The sequence below is a fragment of the Bolinopsis microptera genome, chromosome 4, assembly GCF_026151205.1.
Source record: "Bolinopsis microptera isolate Bmic1 chromosome 4, MBARI_Bmic_1.0, whole genome shotgun sequence".
Lineage (NCBI taxonomy): Eukaryota > Metazoa > Ctenophora > Tentaculata > Lobata > Bolinopsidae > Bolinopsis > Bolinopsis microptera.
Window position 1 is genome coordinate 14,975,214 of NC_087075.1, and position 24,419 is coordinate 14,999,632.

The 24,419-nt window shown below is 38.5% G+C and overlaps 1 protein-coding gene across 6 annotated transcripts in view; it reads left to right on the forward strand.

The window, feature by feature from the left end:
• The window catches only part of LOC134814240 (uncharacterized), a 324,724-nt gene extending 300,598 nt beyond the window's left edge, over positions 1-24,126 (forward strand). For 4 of the 6 annotated variants that reach the window (XM_063822319.1, XM_063822318.1, XM_063822317.1 and 1 more), the window contains exons 2-7: positions 21,802-21,868; positions 22,068-22,164; positions 22,291-22,387; positions 22,660-22,784; positions 22,952-23,049; positions 23,294-24,126. In XM_063822319.1, the coding sequence (XP_063678389.1) occupies positions 21,802-21,868; positions 22,068-22,164; positions 22,291-22,387; positions 22,660-22,784; positions 22,952-23,049; positions 23,294-23,434 (625 nt within the window). In that variant the 3' untranslated portion in view covers positions 23,435-24,126. Of the gene's footprint in view, positions 1-1,948; positions 2,045-6,195; positions 6,423-21,801; positions 21,869-22,067; positions 22,165-22,290; positions 22,388-22,659; positions 22,785-22,951; positions 23,050-23,293 lie in introns of those variants that run through there. The other 2 variants (XM_063822314.1, XM_063822315.1) reach the window with 2 other exon arrangements.
• The last annotated feature ends 293 nt before the right edge of the window (positions 24,127-24,419 follow it).

Consider the following 24,419-nt stretch of genomic DNA (forward strand, 5'->3'; position numbering starts at 1 on the left):
CCCGTTTAATGGAATGTAAAACTTTAGGGATTGTCCAGGTCGAGTGCAGACTGCAGGCTCTAATATTTCGCATACTTCATGTTAGTTCTACACAATTGTTCACTGTTTGAATTGTTTATTAGTGTTATTTATAGGTACTGTTTAGTGGGGCAATTAGTAAATAATTAGTGGGGTAATTAGTAAATAATTAGTGGGGTAATTAGTAAATAATTAGTGGGGTAATTAGTAAACAATTAGTGGGGTAATTAGTAAATAATTATTGGGGTAATTAGTAAGTAATTGATGCACAAAAAGTTAGGAATTTAATCTAGGCTGGTAGGCTTACTGATTAATCATTTCTGATCGTTCACAAATTTGTGGATATTACCTGGTTGTGATGGTCGACAACGAATTATAGCATTAATGGACGACCAATCGTCCATTGATTAAATACATTATGGACAGGACTGTACTAATGACATTAGTAACCATGGTAACAACATTACTAATGATATTAGTAACCATAGCCTGGTAACAACATTGCTAATGACATTAGTAACCATGGTAACAACATTGCCAATGACATAGGCGACCGGCGTCGATAGTTTGGTCATGTGATTGCCATGGTGATCACGAAATTTTATTATTGTAGATATCAGACACCAACCTAATGAAAAGTAGAGTTTTAACTTCCAAACAAATATTATTGAGTATTTTATAGAATCATGAACTTGCTTTTTAAAGTTTGTTAAAATTGAAACAATGCACGGTGCTGATATTTGAGTTGGATATTTTGAAATTCAATCCTTTACGCTTTATCTCTAGGATACGAGTATTCATATGTCTTTTGGCAAGTCCTCATTTCGCCTTGCATATTTTATTTTATCCTTATCTTTTTTAAATGGGACTCAAATTATCAAATGTCATATAGTCTACTATACATGCCTTCATGACCCTTATCTTTAACGCACACAATGGTAATGTAGGGGCCATTTCCCGCCAAGATTTCAAATTATGGCACAGTTCTTTAAGTTAAATATCTCAAGAAACGACAACAAATTTGAGCGACTAATTTTTCCGGTGTACCCCTCTCTTGTACGATAATACAAATTAATGTTGCGTGTTTGCGCATAATATGTGCAACAAATGCAGCCACAGCACTACCAAGCAGTTTTACTCATAATCCGATTACCGCACGCGCACCTCTAAATACACGCGTTTCCATGGTTACATAATGTAGCATAATGACACGTGGTACAGAGTGCCATGCTCCCCACCTATAGCACTTCTCTTGTCAGTTGTCATGACAACAGCCTATGGAAGAGCCGAAACGTTATTAGAACTGTGTTAAAATTATGTATTACAATTATTTATTAGTTCACCGGACTTGTTCTGTAACCGTGGTTTATGTTGCTGTGCAATGAGTGATGGTTCAGCTAGTTCGCATATTTTACAAAATCTCTGCGAAATGTTGTTTTGGCAATAATCAGCACGTGCAATAATCAGCACGTGCAATAGAGACTTTTCTTAGAGGGACACTTAGTCGTGTGCCTTTTTAATTTTAAGGCACCTGAGTCACTTGCACCACAATACATTGAGCAAATGCTACCATGCTTCCTCATATTTGATAAAGTTGGCTGCCAATTATGGATGAATTTGACCGGATTAACAGTTAACTATGATTACGAAGATTCTGGAAATCACGACAAGAATTACCGCGAACAATATAAATTTAACCATATTTCATTTCATGGCTGTAAATATTCGCAACTTTGATCGCATTATCATCTCGTAATTAACTTTTGCTCTTATCTTATCTACACTATTGTTGGTAGTTAGCTTTGGTAATTTCTTCATTTTAGTGTGTGTGCGTTGTTATGGCAACTTATAGTTTGCGGAGTAAGTTTTTGATCAGTTCGTGATATTTGTTTGTATCTTGGATAATATCTGAGATCATGGCAACTTCGCAGTCTAGGAGTCTAGAAGGTTCGAATCTATTAGAGACATTGAATATGGTGTTTGGATCTCCTAAAGCATCTCCCAAACTCCTCACCAGAGCCTTCAGGTAAATGAGGTTAAGTTATTGAGGTTAAACGAGGTTAAAGAGGTTATGTAAGGGTTATTGAGGTTAAAAGAGGTTAAAGAGGTTATGTGAAAGTTAACGAGGTTGTGTGAATTGTGAGGATAATTATTTATTTTATTATATTAATATTATGCTTTATTATGATAATTATTCTAGAACTTTCTCTCATCGTATTCAATGTGGGTCATACTTTCTCTCATATGTCTCCTCAGCAATTATCAAACCCCATTATCAAACACCATTGTTCATTAATTCTCACATTGTTAATAGAGATTCAATGACTACTCAAGTGTAGACACGGGTCTTACTATAACGATCCTAATAACACGTGACATAACACGTGACATAACACGTGTAATGTGTATTAACACGTGTAATGTGTATTAACACGTGACATAACACGTGTAATGTGTATTAACACGTGACATAACACGTGTAATGTGTATTAACACGTGACATAACACGTGTAATGTGTATTAACACGTGACATAACACGTGTAATGTGTATTAACACGTGACATAACACGTGTAATGTGTATTAACACGTGACATAACACGTGTAATGTGTATTAACACGTGACATAACACGTGTGATGTGTATTAACACGTGACTTAACACGTGTGTAAGTCACCACACTCACCTGCCGACTGTAAATGTAAATCTCCCGACTGGAAACCTACCGTCCTGGACTTACCCTCATATTAAACACGTTTAATTTGTTACCACATTATTATCTGTACATTATCGTCTCAGTACTCGTGTCCACTACTCCGCTGTTCGTATGTATTAAGTCATAAGTTTAAGTTGTAGGTTTGATGATGTGCATCATGATGTTATGGAGTCACGCCAATCAGTGTTCTAGACACTTGATGTTATTAGTTTCATCTATTACAAGATCACCTCCCCGCCAGTATCCACATCTATTACAAGATCACCTCCCCGCCAGTATCCACATCTATTACAAGATCACCTCCCCGCCAGTATCCACATCTATTACAAGATGTATTATTGAGTTCTGGAGAAACCGAGCACCACTGTTTTCTGGACACTGTTGAGATCATGCCGTGAAGGGTAATGTCATAGCAACCAGGGTAATGTCATGGAAACAGAACATGCACTATTTACTATTAGTAGTTTAGTCTGGTACTCAGTCACGTGACAGATTACAGATTACAGGTGTAGTAGACATGTCATCAGGAACCGCAAATGAACCGCAATTCTAGCCGCTTTCTCTCTGATAGTTAATACCAAACTAATCGTAAGGTCATGGCAAAACTAATTCAACTGTTATTAGCATTGGTAGATTATTATTAGCGCGTGTAATCTGTGATTTGTGCATCACGTGACAGCTCTGATTACAGTGTTGTAAACGTCCGATATCTGACTCGGTACCTTGTGAGTCATAGTGAAAGTGAAACTAACTTTAGATAACGTCATAGTGAAAGTAGGTTTAGATAACGTCTTAGTGAAAGTAGGTTTAGACCACGTCATGGGGGAAGTAGGTTTATATCACGTCATTGTGAAAGCGAAACCCCATTGAAGAGATAAGACATAGTCAGCTTGCATCGAATCAGTCCTAAAAAGTGTGGGTTCATTGCGTCATGGTTCATTCCTGAATTTGCCCTAGATCGTCAATTATTGATTGCACCAACCCGGATAAAAGAAAAATTATCAAATCCAAATGCCAAGTACTATCACCAAATACCAAGAATAGTATCCATTTTACCCAGTATATTGTCTTTACTTTCTTAGTTTTCTGTAGAATGCCGGTCATGTGACACATATGTCAACAACTAGTTACCATAGTTACACATGCAACTCATCAACTAGTTACTATAGTTACACATACAGTGTTGTTCAGGGTTCACAGCATCTCCTGTCCAATTGTTTTGCAGCACTTGTACGACTGTTGACGTAAGGAAACTGTAAATGAAACTTCGCGAACGTTTAGTTTTGTTTGTTGACTGCGTCAGCCCATGTTTTGAACAGATCTTAGTGGGTTAGTTGACAAACAATGCATAAAGTTAGCCCCGACAGGCTGGCGTTCTGCTAAACAATAAATTCTCAACTTTATCAACGACTTTATTCAATTTAAGTCACAGATTAAATCGTATACTACGCTATTCATCGCGAACAATCTAAAAATAGCCTGTTGAAAACAACTAAACCGCCCGGATATTTGTCGCGAACTTATTTTCTTCAGAACTTATCATTACTCTACGCTTTACTTTCAACTTAATCATCCTGTCACTGATGTCACAGATCGGCTTCCTTCATAAACCACGAATTCAATGTTTCAATCTGTGTTCACTGAGTATTTTCTATAAATAACCACCAAACTCAATCTGTTGTCGCCTAACAATTCACTTTGTAATTAGTAACTAACATCTTCACCCAAATGTTTGAAATGTTTCCTCGGTTATTTGTCTCGAACACAACTTAACACCACCAAACATGCCCAATGTTTCCCCTGATCCCCAGCCTCTCCCATATCTTCTCCGACTCCTTCCTCCCCTTCTCCCATATTATAAATATGAAGTGTATGTAACAGTAATATTATGGAGGAGTTAACATATCTGAAACAAATCTCAGCTGCCCGGATACCTGTCTGCTTATTCAATTACAAATGCATAAGTACGGCTGACATATGTTACATAACTCTATTTACGTTAACAGTTCATTCGGCAACATGACCTATTAAATAGAATTGTTTTCTATTAAAGTAACTCTTCTCCCCCCCCCCTCTTCTCCCCCGGGCGCCCCCCCCCCCCCCCTTTCTCCCACACTTGATAACCTGATCTTGTAATTAGTGGAGGATTTGTCGGCAATATAAGGTACAAGACGTCCCGTCACCCCCTCCAAAACTGTTGTCACCTACTCACCTCCAACCGGTTTCTCTGAGTACACCTTTTACACTGCTAATATTTACTCTTCCTACAACTCCACAACACGCAGCAACAATCACGCCACTTTGCATGAACTGGCACACCGCCAAATTATCCTCACTCAATAATCAAGCAAACTACAGTAAAATCCCGTTATTAATACTTTATTATTTTTCAGATGTTATACCGTTATTATTTTGCTCCTTGATTAGATTACCTGTTAAAGGGCGCCATCCTAATTTAATTCCTCCACACAATTCGATTTCCAACAAAGAAAGGAAATGCAGGCTATTAAGGGGGCTCAGTGAGCGTAACAACATGATCACCTCATTCTCATCTGGCCCGGGTTCTTTATTTGTAATTAAAAATGCCAGCTGATATGAAACGGAGCGTTAGTTAAAGCATGCTCCTTCATAATATTAACTGTTTCATACACTTCTAAACCATGTTTTAAACACTGTTCTCACACGTTTAAACGGAAGCTAAGTTCATGTTTAAAGTTTAAGCAGCTCCAGGCTTCCCTGCAACGTGTCTAACCCCGTCCCAAGTCCCAACTCTGCAAACTGTGCCCGCTGTGCCAGAGCACTTTGTTTACCTGGCAGAGTTGGCTAATCTCCAAGATATATTTATGTCTTCCTGTTAGAATGTACCTGATGACTCAGTACAGCACTCCTCCGCAAGAGCTGTCTCCAACTAAAATAAGATCTGAGCTTATCCCCCACCTGACAATTCCTCTCTAACTTGTTGATTCTCTGCTAATTAACCTGTAACAGGGCACCACAAGTGCATGATTAGGCTTCTCGCTTGATAATTTAGCGAGACAAGTAAACGAAGAAGCCGAGAATTTGTCCAAATTGACGGCTTGTAAGGGAGAGAGAAAGTGTGTCGCACCGGCTAGTACGTCGAGCCAACTTCCTCGAATCACCTGATATTTGGCCTCTCCTAGCGTGCTGCGAGATGTAATTATCGAGCGGTCACGTGGTGTGTCGTTTACAGCACGTGATCGTGGCTGGGTGTTTGGAGGGAGCTCATTGGTCGAGAGAGCTGCCCACTTGTGGCTGTTGCGCGCACCTCGTGACTCTTGAGCAAGAGTGAGTACATTATTACTGTGTGGGTCACGTGGTCGAGTTACGCTACCACGTGGGGAGCCACGTGGGCTCGTGACGCGCATCACGTGTGCACAAACAGCCCACGTGATGGCGGCGCGCGCTCCCGGCTGGCTGTCCTCCCTCGTCACGGGACTTATTATGTCCAGCAAAGTGAAAGTATTTATCCAACCTTGAGGCCCTCTGCTATTTGCTCATTACTAAGCCTTGATACTGTATTTTGCGGATCCTGCGTGCGTTTTATTTGTACCTTTTAGAACCTTTTAGAACCTTTTAGAACCTTTTAGAACCATGTTCTTGTTTGAGATCGGACGGTGTGCGGGTAACTACATCTGGAGTTACGTTCCCGGGGTCAGCTCCGAACCAAGGTAATTATACCTGTTAATTGCTTGTACTTTAGCTTTTGTTTTGTATATACCTGACATTTAACATGCCTGGTTTAAATTGTCGTCACTAATTGAGTAACTCTTGGTATGTTACACCTCATTTCATGGTGCTTCCCAGTCTACAAAATGACGTCCTGTCTTCACAATGTTGTTATTATGTGTTATTGCCTCACTCTCGTCACAAACACACCCCAATTTCATTGCAATTAGATTGTGTTTGAAGCAAAACGTCACGCATAGAACTCTACTACACATGATGAGCAGTCTCCAGTTTCCAGAATTGACTGGGACTGTTTTAGTTTCTCTTTCTCTTTCTATCTAACTTCACTCTCCGGAATTGACTGGGACTGTTTTAGTTTCTCTTTCTATCTAACTTCACTCTCCGAATTTTGCAGCTTTGTCCTAACTTGTTTTGTTCTAACTTGTTTTGTTCTAACTTGTTTTGTTCTAACTTGTTTTGTTCTAACTTTTATATTTTATCTCATGTTACTATAATATGTATATCACATCATGTATAATTTAACTGTCATTAGGTAAAGGTGAAGTTTACTTAATTACTGTAGATAAGTCACGGTACTTTCTACACACAGGACTGAAAGTCTTCGTTAGAAGTATCTGACTAGGTCACGTTATTATTATCATATTTTGTATTAATAGTAAGTCTATACTCTCTTAAATATATCATAATATAACTATAATACTAACGAATATAATACATTATCTCATAGTTTTATGTACGAATCTCAGCGTTGCAACAAATGTAATACACGTATTCCTAAAGCACGTTCGTTCCTAATTTGCAGTCACTGCGACAAAATAAAACATATGAAATGCATGAAGTTATCTAAGTCTGAGGCAAAAATAATTGTAGATTCTGGCTCTGCCTGGATATGTTATGACTGTATTTCCAGCGCCTTACCAGTAAATGCATGCCCCTCGGCAAAGCCACCGAGACAAGGGCCCGTCATAGGTCCTAAATTTAAAGTTCAATGCACATGCTGTAATGGCTGGATTTACTCCCCCGCCAACCTGAAAACCTGCCACTGGTGCGAATCTAAAGTACATACCAAATGTCACTCCGACTTATTAGGATGCAGAAATTGCTGTGAAAATATGATCCCGGGATACTATGTACATTGCTATCAGCTATACTCATTACATACACATACTCACACCGGCGTAATCCACAATCCCTACGATCGCTATCAGTTGATTAACGAAATAGGAAATACAATTGACCAAGATCAGGAACTCGAATATTGGAATGAGATTTCTGATATTTTAGTTAGCTGCAATTACATGGAGCCGACAAATGTAAGTTCGTCAGGAGCATGTGATCTTAAGATATTTACCTTAAACATACGGGGACTTCTTAAAAACGTAGACAAATTAAGAGAAGATATATTCACGTACTCGAAGTATGATGTCCTTTGTTTTAACGAGACTAATCTCTTGCAGGATAAGCTTCCTAATGGTATTAATGACCTAGTGCTTGAGGGATTTTATGAACCACTGTTACGAGATCCAATACGTAGTTCTGGTCGTGGTGGGGGTTTAGCAATTTATATCAATACGCGCGTATGCGAGTCTGAAAATATTGAAAAATTCTTTCCCCAAAACTTTGATGTGACAGACAAGAGTGGTGAATTCATGTTGGTAAAACTCCATAACTGCAAAGGCTTTAACAAAACAAAGATAATCGTCAATATATATCGGTCACCAGCATCAAAAAATCCTGATAATTTTAACAAACTCATTGACTCCCTATTACACGGCATGGAAAGGCACTCGAGAAAACATACTATATTAGTCGGTGATTTCAATGTAGATCTTACACATTATGATACTGACAAACATTGTCAAAATTTGATTGAAACTATGATTAAATACGGTTTCTTTCAGCTAGTCTCACGTCCCACACGTATCACTGATCACAGTGCCACTCTTATAGATCATGTTTACAGCAATAACGTACAACACACACACAGCTGCAATGTTCTTACTGTTGACCTGTCTGATCATCTAGCCACTCTTGTTACTATCTCACTTGGGCAATACAGCCACATTGCAGGGAGTAGAAACAAACGACACAGAGTCGACCATGAAATGAATATTGAAAAACGTATGTTTAACGAGTCGAACAACCTTAAATTTATTGAATTAATTGGATCCGAAATGTGGGAGGAAGTCACACGTGAAAATTGTGCTGATGAACAATATAACAAATTTATTGAAATATACGGTCAGCATTATGATGAGGCATACCCAGTGAAAACCAATCATGTGCGCCGCAAATTTGAAAGGCAGGACCCCAAACCTTTTATGCTACCCTGGCTTGAAATTGCATGTGCTCGTAAAAACAAATTATTCCATGCCAAAATAGTGGACCCAACGGAGGAAAACTACAAGGCTTACAAAAAGCATAAGGCATTCTGCGACAAGCACGTCAATAAGGCAAAAGACAAATACTACAAAACACAATTTGATAAGTATAAAGATTGTTCAAAGAAACAATGGCAGCTGATCAACACTCTACTTGGCAGAAAATCTAAATCTCATAACAAAATTAAACTCCAAAACGCCGACGGAAATATCATAAATAGTGACAGTGATGTAGCTGAGCACTTTAACTCTTACTTCTCCAACATTGCCACAAAAATCAAAGATGCGATCAGCGCGCGTACTGTATTCGATCCAGGGGGTTTTAAACATTACCTTAGCAGCCCAGCTTCGCAGTCTATGTTCGTAAGACCAACTACCGAAAGTGAAGTTGAACAAATTATTAGCAAGCTTAAGAATAAATCCACTCAAGACACTAAAATTGAACCCCTAAAAATTGTAAAAGACTGCCCCTCCTTCTGTAAAGTCTTGTCCATAATCATTAACACATCATTTAGTCAAGGTATCTTCCCATCATCTCTCAAAATAGCTAAAGTTATACCAATTCACAAAGGAGGCAGCAAATCCGATGCCACTAACTATCGACCCATATCTTTGCTGTGCACCTTTTCCAAATTGTATGAAAAACTTATGCATAATAGAGTAATGGACTTCCTTGACAAGAAAGGCTCGCTCTTTGAAGGGCAATATGGCTTCCGGCCAGGCCGATCCTGTGAGCATGCTCTTTTGGATGCTCAACACACGATTCTGAATTCCCTTGCCAAAAAGGAAGTTGCTCTATTACTCCTAGTCGACTTTAGTAAAGCTTTTGACGTTTTGTCTCATGATGTATTGATTGACAAACTCCAGCACTATGGAATCCGTGGGCAAGCTTTGCAATGGTTTAAATCCTACCTGAGCACACGTCAGCAATATGTATGTTTGAATGGTATTAAATCAGCTCTTAAACCTATTACATACGGAGTTCCACAGGGCAGTATTATGGGACCTTTGTTATTCCTAATCTACATCAATGATATGCCAAATATCAACAGTATGATAAAGTTTATACTCTACGCTGATGATGCAAATATCATAATAAAAGGCAAAAATGCAAACGATGTTATACAAAAATTCAACCAATTCTCCCACGAGTTTGTACGCTGGGTTGACTGTAATGGACTTGCACTTAATCTAAAAAAGACCTGCTATATGCTTTTCGGTGTTAGAAATACTGATAATACTCCAAATATTCATATTGCAGACACACAATTAGAACGTAAAAGGGAAGCACGGTTCCTTGGCGTTATAATGGATGATAAACTAACATGGTCTAAGCATATAGCAGCTGTTAGATCAAAAATGATGCGGTATGTAGGAATTATGTATAAAATAAAACGTCACCTATCGATTCAAATAAGGCTACAGATATATCAAAGTTTTGTTCAATCGCATTTAAACTTCTGTTCAATTGTATGGGGGTTTGCAGCAAAAAATCACATTGAATCACTCTTCTCACGACAAAAACAGGGTATTAGGGCAGTAATGCCAGGTCACATTAATTACTTTTACAAAGACGGTCGACTGCCAGAACACACAAAACAATTTTTCAATAACAATGGTATACTCACAGTGCACAGTGTTATTGTAAAAAACACACTAATTCTCATGCACCGAATCAAACATTTCCGCAGCTCAGTCCCTCAACAAATCTGTATGACTATCCCAGAAAATGCACCCACTGCAAACTCAGATCACGTGACTGCAGCATCCTGGTTAGCCGAGTACAACACCACACATTTCAGATCTTCGATGTTCTTCAAAGGACCTTTACTCTCAATTTATGCTGTAAATGCAAATGTAAGCACCCTACCCACACTTTTTTCCATAAACCTTTTTAAATCGGCTACAAAACGCATGCTCTTGAACCTGCAGAGTGAAAATGACGATGACACGTGGCCCAGTTTCTTATTACATAATATTCCAGGCCTAAGAAGGTCACAACGTGTCTGAAAGTTACTGGACACAACGGTCATTATATCAGTTTAGTGAATTAGTTAATTAGTTAATTAGTAAATCAGTTATTAGTCATATGGTTATTATTAAGTACTATATATTATATGATATTACAAAAATAAACTATGAATGTATATTTGCACACAAAAAAAACTAGAACAAACTGATCACAGACTAGCGGCAACTAATATTAATGGATAAGCCACACAACCTAAATTCCAGGTCCATATTTACACTGCCACATTCCCCACTATCACTATTTTCCTATCAGCACAAACCGTAATTAATTGATTTCAACAATCACAAACACTACATATCCAAACTAATGGCATGGCATAGCAATATCTACGATATCCTAAATCAGTCCCTAACAAACTTAGCGCGAGTCTGAAAGGCTGTTGGAAGCACAGAGTGCTCCATATTTTGTTTTTATCAATAAACCCTTTTTTTTTTCATTTTCTTTTTTTTTAATAAATTTATTAACTGCGTGCAAATTTGTGTTTCAGATTTGATCTATTTATGATATATATTTATGATTATGTAATAAAGTTATTAATATTATATTCGTAAACATTGGCTGGCTTACAAACCAGTCCCCAAACAAACAAACAAACAATTATAATATATCACCTGTTGCACCACACAGTCACTATCAATGTACAGATATCACTTTCTCTTTCTTGTTTCCTCACTACAATACTACACGATGTAACACTTGGGAGTGCCTATGTACTTATTGTATTGATCATTACCAAGTAGTGGCCTTTAACGGTGATTATAAATATATTGACAGCACCAGAACGAGGCCTATACACTGTATACACTAGACCTCCTTATATGGGCATCACGTGGCATTGCTGTGTATAATTGTAGCTTGTTGCCCAGTTAATCATTATGCTCCCTTTGTGAGCTCATATTTCTTTGTTTCGCCTTTGGGAAGCTTGTCCCTTTTATTAATTTGTAGTTACAATTTTTCTGTTATCTATTTTTCTGTTATCACCGGGACTGCTATTTCAGTGTTCGGTGATCGGATGATTATGATTATTATGTATTTTATTCAAAAGATGTAAACACTGTTAATAGTTGTACACTTAACTTGGTTTATGCATATTGTACCTACATTTCCGTTTGACCCAGGAATCTCTTCGGTATTACCTATCTGTCAACAAATCCATCAATAACCAGTCATATTTTCCATATGTTCCACATACTTTGGTTATATTCCGACTATATTGCTTCCATTCCAAGTTTAAACCCCTGCATCCATTTTGCACGCCCCTACATGCAACCTATCCTCGCTCACTCCTCTCTGATAACTCCTTCATAATATTAACTGTTTCACGGAGTTTTTGTCAACTTCTTATTGGGCATTCCAGCAATACTTGAATAACTTATGATGATATAATAAGTCGGTAACCCGGATGTCCGGTATTCGCTAATATATGAGCATACATAATAATATATGTGCATATTATTCTTAAACACTATGCGTTGCACTTAGTTAAAATTATCGTATGATAATCGTTCGTTCACAATAAACCTCACAAAACCTCAGTTATACCCAGTTATCCGCAGTTTAACTCCTTCATAATATTAACTGTTTATACCCAGTTATACCCAGTTTATATATCCAGTTGAGACCGGATATTCAACCCATACTGCGGATAAATTTTAGATAATGTATTCTATAAATACACGACGTTTACACATAAATTTAGCTTAGTCATTCGTTCAGATCGATTTGTTAACACACACACATTGCACATTAAACATTTGAGATACATCAAACTGTCAAACGATATTGCCTGGCTTCAATAGCGTTATCCCCCTGTAATTGATCAACTTGACTGTAATTTCTGCATTTTATCCCTTTGACATCTACAACATTTTAACACTTTAATAATTTAAGTAAAACATTAAACTTATAGTTATACACTAAATCTTCTTATATGGGCATCACGTCTTACATTACTCCTTCATAATATTAACTGTTAACATTATTACTTTCACTTACTGTACAGTGTACGTGCTCCGTTAATGTAAACACACAATATTGAGTAACATGATACACTTACCCTAAATTATCACTGCGTTTCTCCACTCTACTCAAGGTAATTTTCTAGGGCACAACTTTTTGCACAGCTCGCTTCAATGGAGATGTTCAGGTTAAATCATAATCCGGAAATAAATCATTCGAAAAAATTTACTCAGCGTTTATAATACCTAAATCTCGAACCTTCTGGAAGTGTTTAGCAGGGTTCTGCACAACTTCTAACGAAAGCCACGCGACCAGTTTAACCGGTTCACAACAACAGTTTCCTGTCTCACTTGAGTTGTGGCGGTTCTGATTTGCAGACGTGTCGGATCTCCAATCAGGTTGAGAGCGCAGTCAATCTGCTTTGGCGGCTGTCACTCTCCAAGAACCGTCACAAGATATTATTACCTGGCGGTCACTGGTCAGTGAAATATACCTCTCAAACCAGCCAATCAGAACACATCACTCACACCACGTGACACAAACCAACCAATCAGAACACAGCACTCACACCACGTGACACAAACCAGCCAATCAGATCACTCTGTATGTATTCTACAGAAATATACCTCGTATCTCTGCGTACGTGGCACGTAATTTATGCGGTTCAGATATTATTCAAACAAACAATGGTAGTGTTGGTGTGAATATTAGAATATCAGAATATGGTATAATAACACTACTAATATATCTGATACTGGGTGTGTGTGTGTTACCATAGTTACCATGGTTACCGTACGAGGATCATCTCCCTCATGTAAATAACAGCCGTTTGTTATTGAATGTATATTTTGGCTGTTATTTGTCTCGCCAACTACTAAGTAGACTGGACACCTTGGGAAACCGAAGATACACAAGTACAACGGGCAGTGAAACTAGAAATATTACGCTGCTTTACTTGTATAATTACCATTACACTTTCTCTTTCACACTTCACATTATGTTGATTTGGCAGGTGATCTATAAGCCAAGCACTGGTGTTGTGGCGGCACAGCACTCACATCACGTGACAGAAACCAACCAATCAGAACACAGTACTCACACCACGTGACACAAACCAACCAATCAGAAATATATGTGGTTTAGTCTGAAATCAGCTATAGCTATCTTTATCATGTTTCACTTCGTGTCTCTCGTTTACCATGTTTATTGTTTGTAGTTGAACCAAATTTGTATTTTAAATTTGTAACAGTTTTATGCTCTTCTCAAGGATACACTAATATAAAAGTAACACAGTAACCATGGTAACACACTAAAAGCTACTTTTTACAGCTTTCTTGTTTAATTAGATGCACCTTGTACTACAACTGATACATGTCAAAATACCACATTCTAACACACAAAACGCCTGTGTTACACTAGATCCCCTTATATGGGCATCACGTGTTACACTGGATCTCCTTATATGGGCATCACGTGTTACACTGGATCTCCTTATATGGGCATCACGTGTTACATGTGTAATAAACAACTCATTATATCAGACATATCATGATTCCATAGCCTCAACAACTCACTGCTCGATATCTGTACATCAAGTAGCTGTGATCTTGCATGATTTTCATGACCTGATAGATTGAGTTTGAGTTTTTCTATAATATTACTTATTTTCACAGTCCTCTTATTTCGCACAGTCTTCTTATTTCGTACAGTCTCTTATTTCGTACAGTCTCTTATTTCGTACAGTCTCTTATTTCGTACAGTCTCTTATTTCGTACAGTCTTCTTATATCGTACTTTTCATCAGCTACTATGCACGTTGTTTTTAATACAGTTTATTTCTTTTCCTCCTGTATTTTTCTGATATCTTACACAATTCTCGCTGACAAAGGTGTCATGCGTATTAAGGTTTTTCCACGGAAAATTCGAATGAAAATCCTTACAAGGAGCACTAAAGTTAACACTGAATCCGTTACATTTTGATAATTGAACGATCCTAAAATCAAATTCCTAATAATAATAACGAATATTATGAGCGGTATAAGCTTTGTTTTCTACTGGATATAATTTTCCGCATACCAGAAAAACAATGAACAATTGACTGTTCATTCCTTGGAATAACGGTCCATTCTGCTCATCTAATTTCATGTGCACTTCACCCCTTAATCAGGGTATACAGTCTCACTTGTCGTGTGATCAGGTAACCAGGTAACCAGGTAACCAGGTAACCAGGTAACCGTGTAACCAGGTAACCAGGTAACCAGGTAACCATGTAACCAGGCACGTCATCCCTTAATCAGGCTATACTACTACAAGTGAGACTATCAGTCTCTTTGGAGCTGATTCCACGAAAACGTCGCCTCATACCATACATCACGTTTGCTGTTTTATTATGATTTTCTCTGGAACTGTTCCCAATTTGATCACCTGTCTCACCTCACAGTATAATTCCTCTGTACTAGCATGGCTCACTGCGTCGCATTCGCTTCTAATTCTCTCTGATACCTACATAATACCTTATCTAGATGAATTATCCCAATTATCAAAATTCCAGTGCCTGATTTTCTCTTCCGTTACGGTTCACTTCCATGAAATGAAACTCTATACTGCTACTCTACTGTAGTGTACGTGGTTTTAGAAAACAATTGGAACTAGACATTTCTAGCAGCTCATTCTGTGTACGTGACATGACAGAACAACCAGTAGTCTAGAAGCTCACTATGTACAATGTATTTGTTGACAATTTCCAAGAAAGAAGCCCTAATAGCACCAAACTTAACAGTTATTTTATAACACAAGTAAAATTATCTGTTAGCTATTTGTAGTAAGATAATGTCTTTATCAGAGGCCGGCTCTAGGATCAGTGAAAGTATTAGTATACCAGTACTGTATTTAACAGGGTAGTGTTGGCAGGTTACGCATGTCACTACGGCCCTTGTTCAGCGATAGAAGGCCCACTAAAGTAAGTAGATTCGATATCTCCGGCCCTTATTCAGCGATAGAAGGCCCACTAAAGTAAGTAGATTCGATATCTCCGGCCCTTATTCAGCGATAGAAGGCCCGCTAAAGTCAGTAGATTCGATATCTCCGGCCCTTGTTCAGCGATAGAAGGCCCACTAAAGTAAGTAGATTCGATATCTCCGGCCCTTATTCAGCGATAGAAGGCCCACTAAAGTAAGTAGATTCGATATCTCCGGCCCTTATTCAGCGATAGAAGGCCCGCTAAAGTCAGTAGATTCGATATCTCCGGCCCTTGTTCAGCGATAGAAGGCCCACTAAAGTAAGTAGATTCGATATCTCCGGCCCTTGTTCAGCGATAGAAGGCCCACTAAAGTCAGTAGATTCGATATCTCCGGCCCTTATTCAGCGATAGAAGGCCCGCTAAAGTCAGTAGATTCGATATCTCCGGCCCTTATTCAGCGATAGAAGGCCCGCTAAAGTCAGTAGATTCGATATCTCCGGCCCTTGTTCAGCGATAGAAGGCCCACTAAAGTCAGTAGATTCGATATCTCCGGCCCTTATTCAGCGATAGAAGGCCCGCTAAAGTCAGTAGATTCGATATCTCCGGCCCTTGTTCAGCGATAGAAGGCCCACTAAAGTAAGTAGATTCGATATCTCCGGCCCTTGTTCAGCGATAGAAGGCCCACTAAAGTCAGTAGATTCGATATCTCCGGCCCTTATTCAGCGATAGAAGGCCCGCTAAAGTCAGTAGATTCGATATCTCCGGCCCTTGTTCAGCGATAGAAGGCCCACTAAAGTAAGTAGATTCGATATCTCCGGCCCTTATTCAGCGATAGAAGGCCCACTAAAGTCAGTAGATTCGATATCTCCGGCCCTTGTTCAGCGATAGAAGGCCCACTAAAGTCAGTAGATTCGATATCTCCGGCCCTTGTTCAGTGATAGAAGGCCCACTAAAGTCAGTAGAATCGATATCTCCGGCCCTTGTTCAGCGATAGAAGGCCCACTAAAGTCAGTAGAATCGATATCTCCGGCCCTTATTCAGCGATAGAAGGCCCACTAAAGTCAGTAGATTCGATATCTCCGGCCCTTATTCAGCGATAGAAGGCCCACTAAAGTCAGTAGATTCGATATCTCCGGCCCTTATTCAGCGATAGAAGGCCCGCTAAAGTCAGTAGATTCGATATCTCCGGCCCTTGTTCAGCGATAGAAGGCCCACTAAAGTAAGTAGATTCGATATCTCCGGCCCTTGTTCAGCGATAGAAGGCCCACTAAAGTAAGTAGATTCGATATCTCCGGCCCTTGTTCAGCGATAGAAGGCCCACTAAAGTCAGTAGATTCGATATCTCCGGCCCTTATTCAGCGATAGAAGGCCCACTAAAGTCAGTAGATTCGATATCTCCGGCCCTTGTTCAGCGATAGAAGGCCCACTAAAGTCAGTAGATTCGATATCTCCGGCCCTTATTCAGCGATAGAAGGCCCACTAAAGTCAGTAGATTCGATATCTCCGGCCCTTGTTCAGCGATAGAAGGCCCGCTAAAGTCAGTAGATTCGATATCTCCGGCCCTTATTCAGCGATAGAAGGCCCACTAAAGTCAGTAGATTCGATATCTCCGGCCCTTGTTCAGCGATAGAAGGCCCACTAAAGTCAGTAGATTCGATATCTCCGGCCCTTGTTCAGCGATAGAAGGCCCACTAAAGTCAGTAGATCCGATATCTCCGGCCCTTGTTCAGCGATAGAAGGCCCACTAAAGTCAGTAGATTCGATATCTCCGGCCCTTATTCAGCGATAGAAGGCCCGCTAAAGTCAGTAGATTCGATATCTCCGGCCCTTGTTCAGCGATAGAAGGCCCACTAAAGTCAGTAGAATCGATATCTCCGGCCCTTATTCGGTAATGTCAGGCCCACATTTTGAGTAATAGTATCGGACCTGGGCACTACTAATATACCTGGGCAGGGCTTCAACAGCAGCCGTCTCATGCTCGTGTGTGCATGTTTTATCATATAACATTCTCACTGCTATATTATATTTTCACTGTTTTTCTCACCCCTGTCAACTGTAGAGCTCTATTTCTGTACACTCTACATAACACTTGTGCAGAGCTACCAGAACAAACTCCTCCTCTTCCTCCTCCTCCTCTTCCTCCTCCTCCTCCACTTGCTATGTGCAGAGCTACCTGGTTACCTGGTTACCTGGTTACCTGGTTACCTGGTTACCTGGCTGGTTACCTGGTTACCTGGTTACAGAGCGCTACCAGGACAAACTCCTCCTCTTCCTCCTCCTCCACTTGCTATGTGCAGAGCTACCTGGTTACCTGGTTACCTGGTTACCTGGTTACCTGGTTACCTGGTTACCTGGTTACCTGGTTACCTGGTTACCTGGTTACCTGGTTACTTGGTGACTTGGTAACTTGGTAACCTGGTCAGATAACACTCGTGCAGACTGCAGAGCGCTACCAGGACAAACTTGTAGAAATCTATTTTTAGATTGGTGTTTGGGTTGAGTCTGAGATGGTGGAAGGAATTCTGGCGATGTGGTAGAAGTATTTTGACGGTGTGGTAGAAGTGGGTGGGCTGCTTGCTCGCCTACTTCGCACCTACTTGACATTCCTTGCTTTTATAATAGAACACCTACTCCTTTATAATGCACCTACGTCAATCATCGTTTAACAGCTTTCGGTTTCTTTATAAACTGGGATTTGTTGATAGGAGACATGCTTTCAGTTTCAATGTTTCACATTCTTTTGTCCACGTCACAATGTTGTTTCAGTGACAATTTACATGTCGTCTTAGTTTCAATTTCAATACCCAATCTTATTTTAATTGCTCATTGTACATTCTAATGGAATCGTACGTTCCAGTTCAATCTTGTGTTGATTGATTTATCTCTCCAATTCTCTCTAAAGTAAAGCAAGTATTTCTCTTCGTTTTGAACTGCAAAAGTTTCAGTCATAATTTTGATCCGTTCTTACGTTAACATTTCCTGTTTGCTGCTCAGCTGACCTAAACCGTTGGATGAAATAATGATCCACAAAATTATGATCCTAAAATAGATTTCTGATGAATTCCATTGACTATTACTAACGGCTCACCAGTCACCACTAGTCACTAACAAAATAAGCAGTTCCTTAGGCCAGCAACACCCTCCTTGAAATATGAGAGAAGTCGTGACTTGTGACCATGCAATGGTTATTATTGTTATTGGGGCTTCTGCCAGTAATCTCTTTAATTAGATGATATGTTGTTAGAGATAATATCTTATAGTTAAGTTACCTAGATGATATCTTGTATCTTCTGAGGTTGTAGTAGTTTCCCAGCTTTTTCCGAGTGAATTGTTTTGGAAGCGTAGTACGACGTTTCCTCGCTTTCACGTACCCTTGGCATCAGTTGAAAAGGATACTACATCAGGCAATGGGAATATAATACTACGGAACCTACAAATAAGCGATACTGCCAACTTTATTGTCGTTGTTTACTCCGTAAACTAAAACACACACCCATTTTGTTGAGAGACGTGTCATAAGTTTTCAGTCCGATATCACCTCACTCAGAGACCCCCTGACTATTAGGTGAAGGCCCCCCCTCCCCACCCTCCCGTTTATCACGAACAATCTAATCTCGTTAGTCTGGATAACGGTGTAAATTTGAAGATTTTAGTCTGGATCTTCAACATCGAAGCGCTAATAAGCCTGCTTCAAATACGAAATCGTTTTCCTCCGGCGGTTTATCAGAAGATTTTAGCGCGATATCACACCACCTTTTGGAAACCCCAAGATTTGTTGGGTGCGATGCAAGAAGTCCAATAGATGTTGAATTCTGAAGAATGGTCGTCGTGAGCGTGACCTAGTGAGGAGGTTTTTAAGGTATATTAATATCGACCTGCTCCTTTATAATACACCTCGTACTTCCTCTGTCCTATTAGCGATAGTAATTCTGTGGCACATGTGCGGGCACGAGTTCATTAGAAACAGAGAGTGGAGACTTTCCTTGAGATTACCACCTTAAAAATGTGTACCCAATACCTCCCTTCTCAATGATTTGGTGGCTTTCCGGCTTGATCCTGGTTTGGAAAATATATTTTTAGAATATTCTGATTTTCTGAATATTCCACAGAATTCTCCTACCGACTCAAAGTGCCGGCTGTCAGCCCTCTGTCCAACTCTGTATCACCATCATTCCAGGACGGATCCATCCAAGGGTTGCAGTGCTGCCTATATAAAGTATAAGGGTTAGGTATTGGATAAAGTACTCTCCTGCTATTTTTATCAGGTTTAACGCTAAATGAAACGCCAACTTGCTCTAAAACTGTTGACAGAAACCACCTGTCTTTGTGTCTCATAACCCGGCTGAACTTAACTGAAAACAGGTGGGCAACTTAACCTGAACCGCCAAATTATAATCGCTGTTGTTTGATGGATATGGTGGGGGAAATGATGAAGATTATTATCGCTTTGATGAGAAAGCAAACGAATCTGCGCCTGTTCAACAGTGGATCTCTTGGCATAACTGTGTGATGTTTTGATTGAAGTAGGGCAGAGTGTGAGTCACGTGACTCTGCAAGGAAACCACGTGACCTGATCAGATTGTCACGTGACAAGTTGTCCGATCACGTGATGTCAGATCCGCCTGCAGATCAGTGTCTGTGGTCTCCTTATCTCCAGAGGAGACATTCGGAAACTAGGGCAGACTCTCCGGTAGAAATGTATTAGGGATGTTATCGGTTACTGATTCCACTAAACACGTGGACGGATTAGCTGAATTTCCTCGCTTGGTTAAAATCAGACCCTGTTATCGTTTGATCAAATAGAGCGTCCCTATTGGTTGATGGATATCACGTGGTACAGATCATGTGATATGCCGCATACTGAAAATATTTGGCAGCGTCTACTCCAACTGTGTCGCTTGACTTTTTCATTAGCTTCACCTAGTCTCGCTGGAGACAACCGTGAATTCTTGTTATGAATTACGTATTATAATATTAGGAATAGTTGACACGCGGATAAGTCGTTCAATATTTTATGTTTTCTCCTCCGCATTTTGTTCTTAGTGATTTTGAGACACACGGTTAGTTTTCATTCCTCCTCGACATTCCTCTTCAACATTCTTCTTCAGACCCCTTTATCTTTCTTCGTTAGATGTTTAAAGTATGTATTTCTGAGGTTTTAAAAAATCAATTTGAGCCAATTATAACTTTAATTACTACAGCGGTAGTATATTATTAATTTACTATTATTATTATTTTAATATATAATAGAAATTTCCTCGCCTTTGTTTTGTAAGCATGGCATCATTGATAAAATTCACAATTTTTTTAAATATGTTCAATTGTCATTCACAAGGTATAAAGTTTAGCTTTGTTTTTTAGTAGTCAAACTAAAACATTGATCTAAACACTAGGCCATTCGCTCCTGACTGTCCAGAAAAAAAAACAGTTTTTCACATTGCACCACCTGACAATCAGAACACAGATATCACTCAAATCTTCATGTCATCTTCTCTCTTGACTTCAGCTCGTTATTTGATTTATAGATTCATTGACAACAAAATGATTATACTGGCCAACTTTTCCATACCTCATCTACGGCCTATCGTAAGTTTAGGTCTTACGTTTTTAAATAACTAATTAATTTATACTATGTTTAATGATATAGAGGTTGTAGAATATATAACCCCTCCCTCATGATTTATTTTCTTAATTATAACTTGGACGGATTCCAACGACTATCTTCTAACCCTAACGACTCTTTAATATGACCATAATTACTTACTGATAGGCGGTATTCGTATCCGAAGTGAAATCATCCCTAAAATTAGTTACTGTTTTTGTAATTAGATTCGTTGTAAACTTTGAACCGGGAATCGTACTACTGATAAACGATTTGTTGAACCTTTCATTTGTAAACAATCCCAACAAGTGGGGTCGTCATTGTTATCATTGTTCTTTATCAATTAAGTGTGATAAGCTAATCCTACCTTTCAGTGAATTAAAATAGTTTATAATTGGACTGCCATTTCTAATGAGGATATTTTTCAGAAAACGGAAGAAAACGACTGAAGATGCGCCGAACAGGAATGGAGAAAAAGAGAAACTTTGCTTGCAGGTTTGCTTACAATTAACAATTTAATTTATCAATCAAGTTAATTAATTTACTGAATGAAATTAAATTTTCAGGATAAACGATTCCCTAGCCATCACTCGGTCACACATATTCAACGTGTGTTCAAGCTTAATCAACTTACCTTCTAAATTGTTAATTGTATTATTATTTAATTGGTTGACTAATTAGCGAATTAACTCAGGATCGACACGTGACATGCAAGCTCCACAGAGACGATCTTAAGACTTACGTACAGTTACCAAAGGGCGTAGAAGAGGAAGAATGGATCGCTACTCACAGTGAGTTTCTGATTAGCACTCTTGAGTCTTGTATTATCAAGACCATTCTTCCCACGTACATCATTAATTTGGCGAATTATATAGTTGACAATTTAATGTCATGACTAATGCCACCTCACCTCGCAGCGATTAAGTTATACGACAATCTGCAGCTAATAACGAACTGCCTGACAGAGTTTTGTACAGCGGAGAATTGTCCTGTCATGTCTGGCGGACAGAATCTGTAAGTTGGGTCTTATAACTTACTTTATTATTATTTAATTACCTTTTAACTTACCTTATTATTATTTAATTACCTTTTAACTTACTTTATTATGATTTAATTACTTTTAACTTACTTTAATACTATTTAAAACGATTAGGGGGAAGAGCGTCAAAAAGTTCTTGTTATTCAAGATTAGAATGTAAAATATAAGGGTAAGGTAGAATCACTTTAAAAGTTTAAACGACCAAGTCATTTGACATGCTCGTTAAGCTGACCCCTCCTATTTTCAGTATATTTTATTGGGTTAGTGAGCGAAACAAGAAAATGCGACCCACGGCTCCGACTTATATTGAAATGGTCATGAGCTGGACGGAGAAACAAATCAAAGACGAAAATGTCTTTCCTACCAAATATGGTGAGTGTTGATTATTATTAATTAGTTAGTTATTAATTATTAGTTATCTTTCTGTCCTCCTCAAATCGTTGACCTATGTTTTTCTTGAAAAATATATAATTTTCAAAGTTATGTAAATTGATTAATTAATTAACTAATTAATTAACTAATTGGTGATTTGCTCTCAGGTAATCAGTTCCCTCCTACGTTTAAAGACACTGTGAGGAAAATGTTCAGATTCTTTTTTCATATAATAGCTCACATATATTACTCCCACTTTCAAGACGTAAGTACCATTTAATTAATTAACAAATTGGATGAATAATTAGTAATTCATTAGCTATGTAATCAAGCGATTTCTTCAGTTATATAGTTTCTAGAATAATTGATGCGAAGAATTCTTATGACACACGATTAAATATTCTCGTGAGAGCAACTCGTTTATTAAAAATAACCTTGAGACAATTTTAAAATTGTAACCAATTAATGATTAATTAAATAACCTTAAATAATAAATAATTTATTTTCAGGTGATAAATTTCGAGTTAGTACCACACCTGAACACTCTATTTCACCACTACGTGCTCTTCTCCCAAGAATTTAACTTAGTGGAAGACAAAGAAATGGCTCCCCTAGAGACCCTTATTAATCTGCTAATTGGTACTAATTAGTCCTTAAAGGGGATAATTACTGACTGATTAATCATTGGTCGGTGGGAGTTAGCTGAAAGAGTTGTGAACTGAATGAATGGTCTGGGTAGAGATTCGGGTCCGATCATGTAAGATAGGAATTTCAAGAACGATAGTCTGAGAAGTCATGAAATCCTGGGGCTGTAGTTTCGGTAAAATAACCCTGAAATCTAGATAAAGAGCAAATTGGAGATTTGTCATCCTTTTTAGGTTTGACTATAGCTAAGCTTAACACCGCTCAAAGTCAAAGCTGTTATTCTACCGAGCAAAACTGAAAACTTGTTGCCCGACATGATAATTAGGGATAATTTGATTATTATCAGTTAATTATAGGATCGGGAGTAGAAATGTTGATTAAACGCGGGGCGTGGAATGTATTTGTGTGGGTCACGTGATATTGTTGTCTTTGTCACCTGTTGCCTTGGCAACAATCATCTCTGCTTTCAATGAAGGGACAAAATTTGTCCGAGTAACGATATTCATATATCCTTATATATTTGTTTTCAACGACCTGAGACAACAGTTATCAACAACATTGTTGTAAAATATGTTGTGTAGTTGTATTGTTGTTTTTTTCTTGCGTCGAAATATATGATAGATTTCTTATTTGTGTTTTGTACGACTATGTCTATATATTCTAAATGAAAAGAGAAGGTTGTAGAAAGTTTCCCCGACATTAGTTTTTACATCTTCGAGATAATTTAATTATTTAGGTTTGATGAATAATACCTTAAAAATACTACGAGTAAGTAGACTAACTGTTTAGCTCTTAAACTACGTTCTAGATTTAGTACTAATGGTCAGTGTCGATTACGCGGTAATTTTCGTTTCATTCGGGGTAATTAAAAAGTAGAGTACCGAACTGGTAATTTCGGTAAATTTGTGTCTAATCAGTCGTTAATAATCGGAATCGTAAAGGCCATGGGATGTTTTGATTTTCCATAGAAATAGTTATAAATGTGTGAAA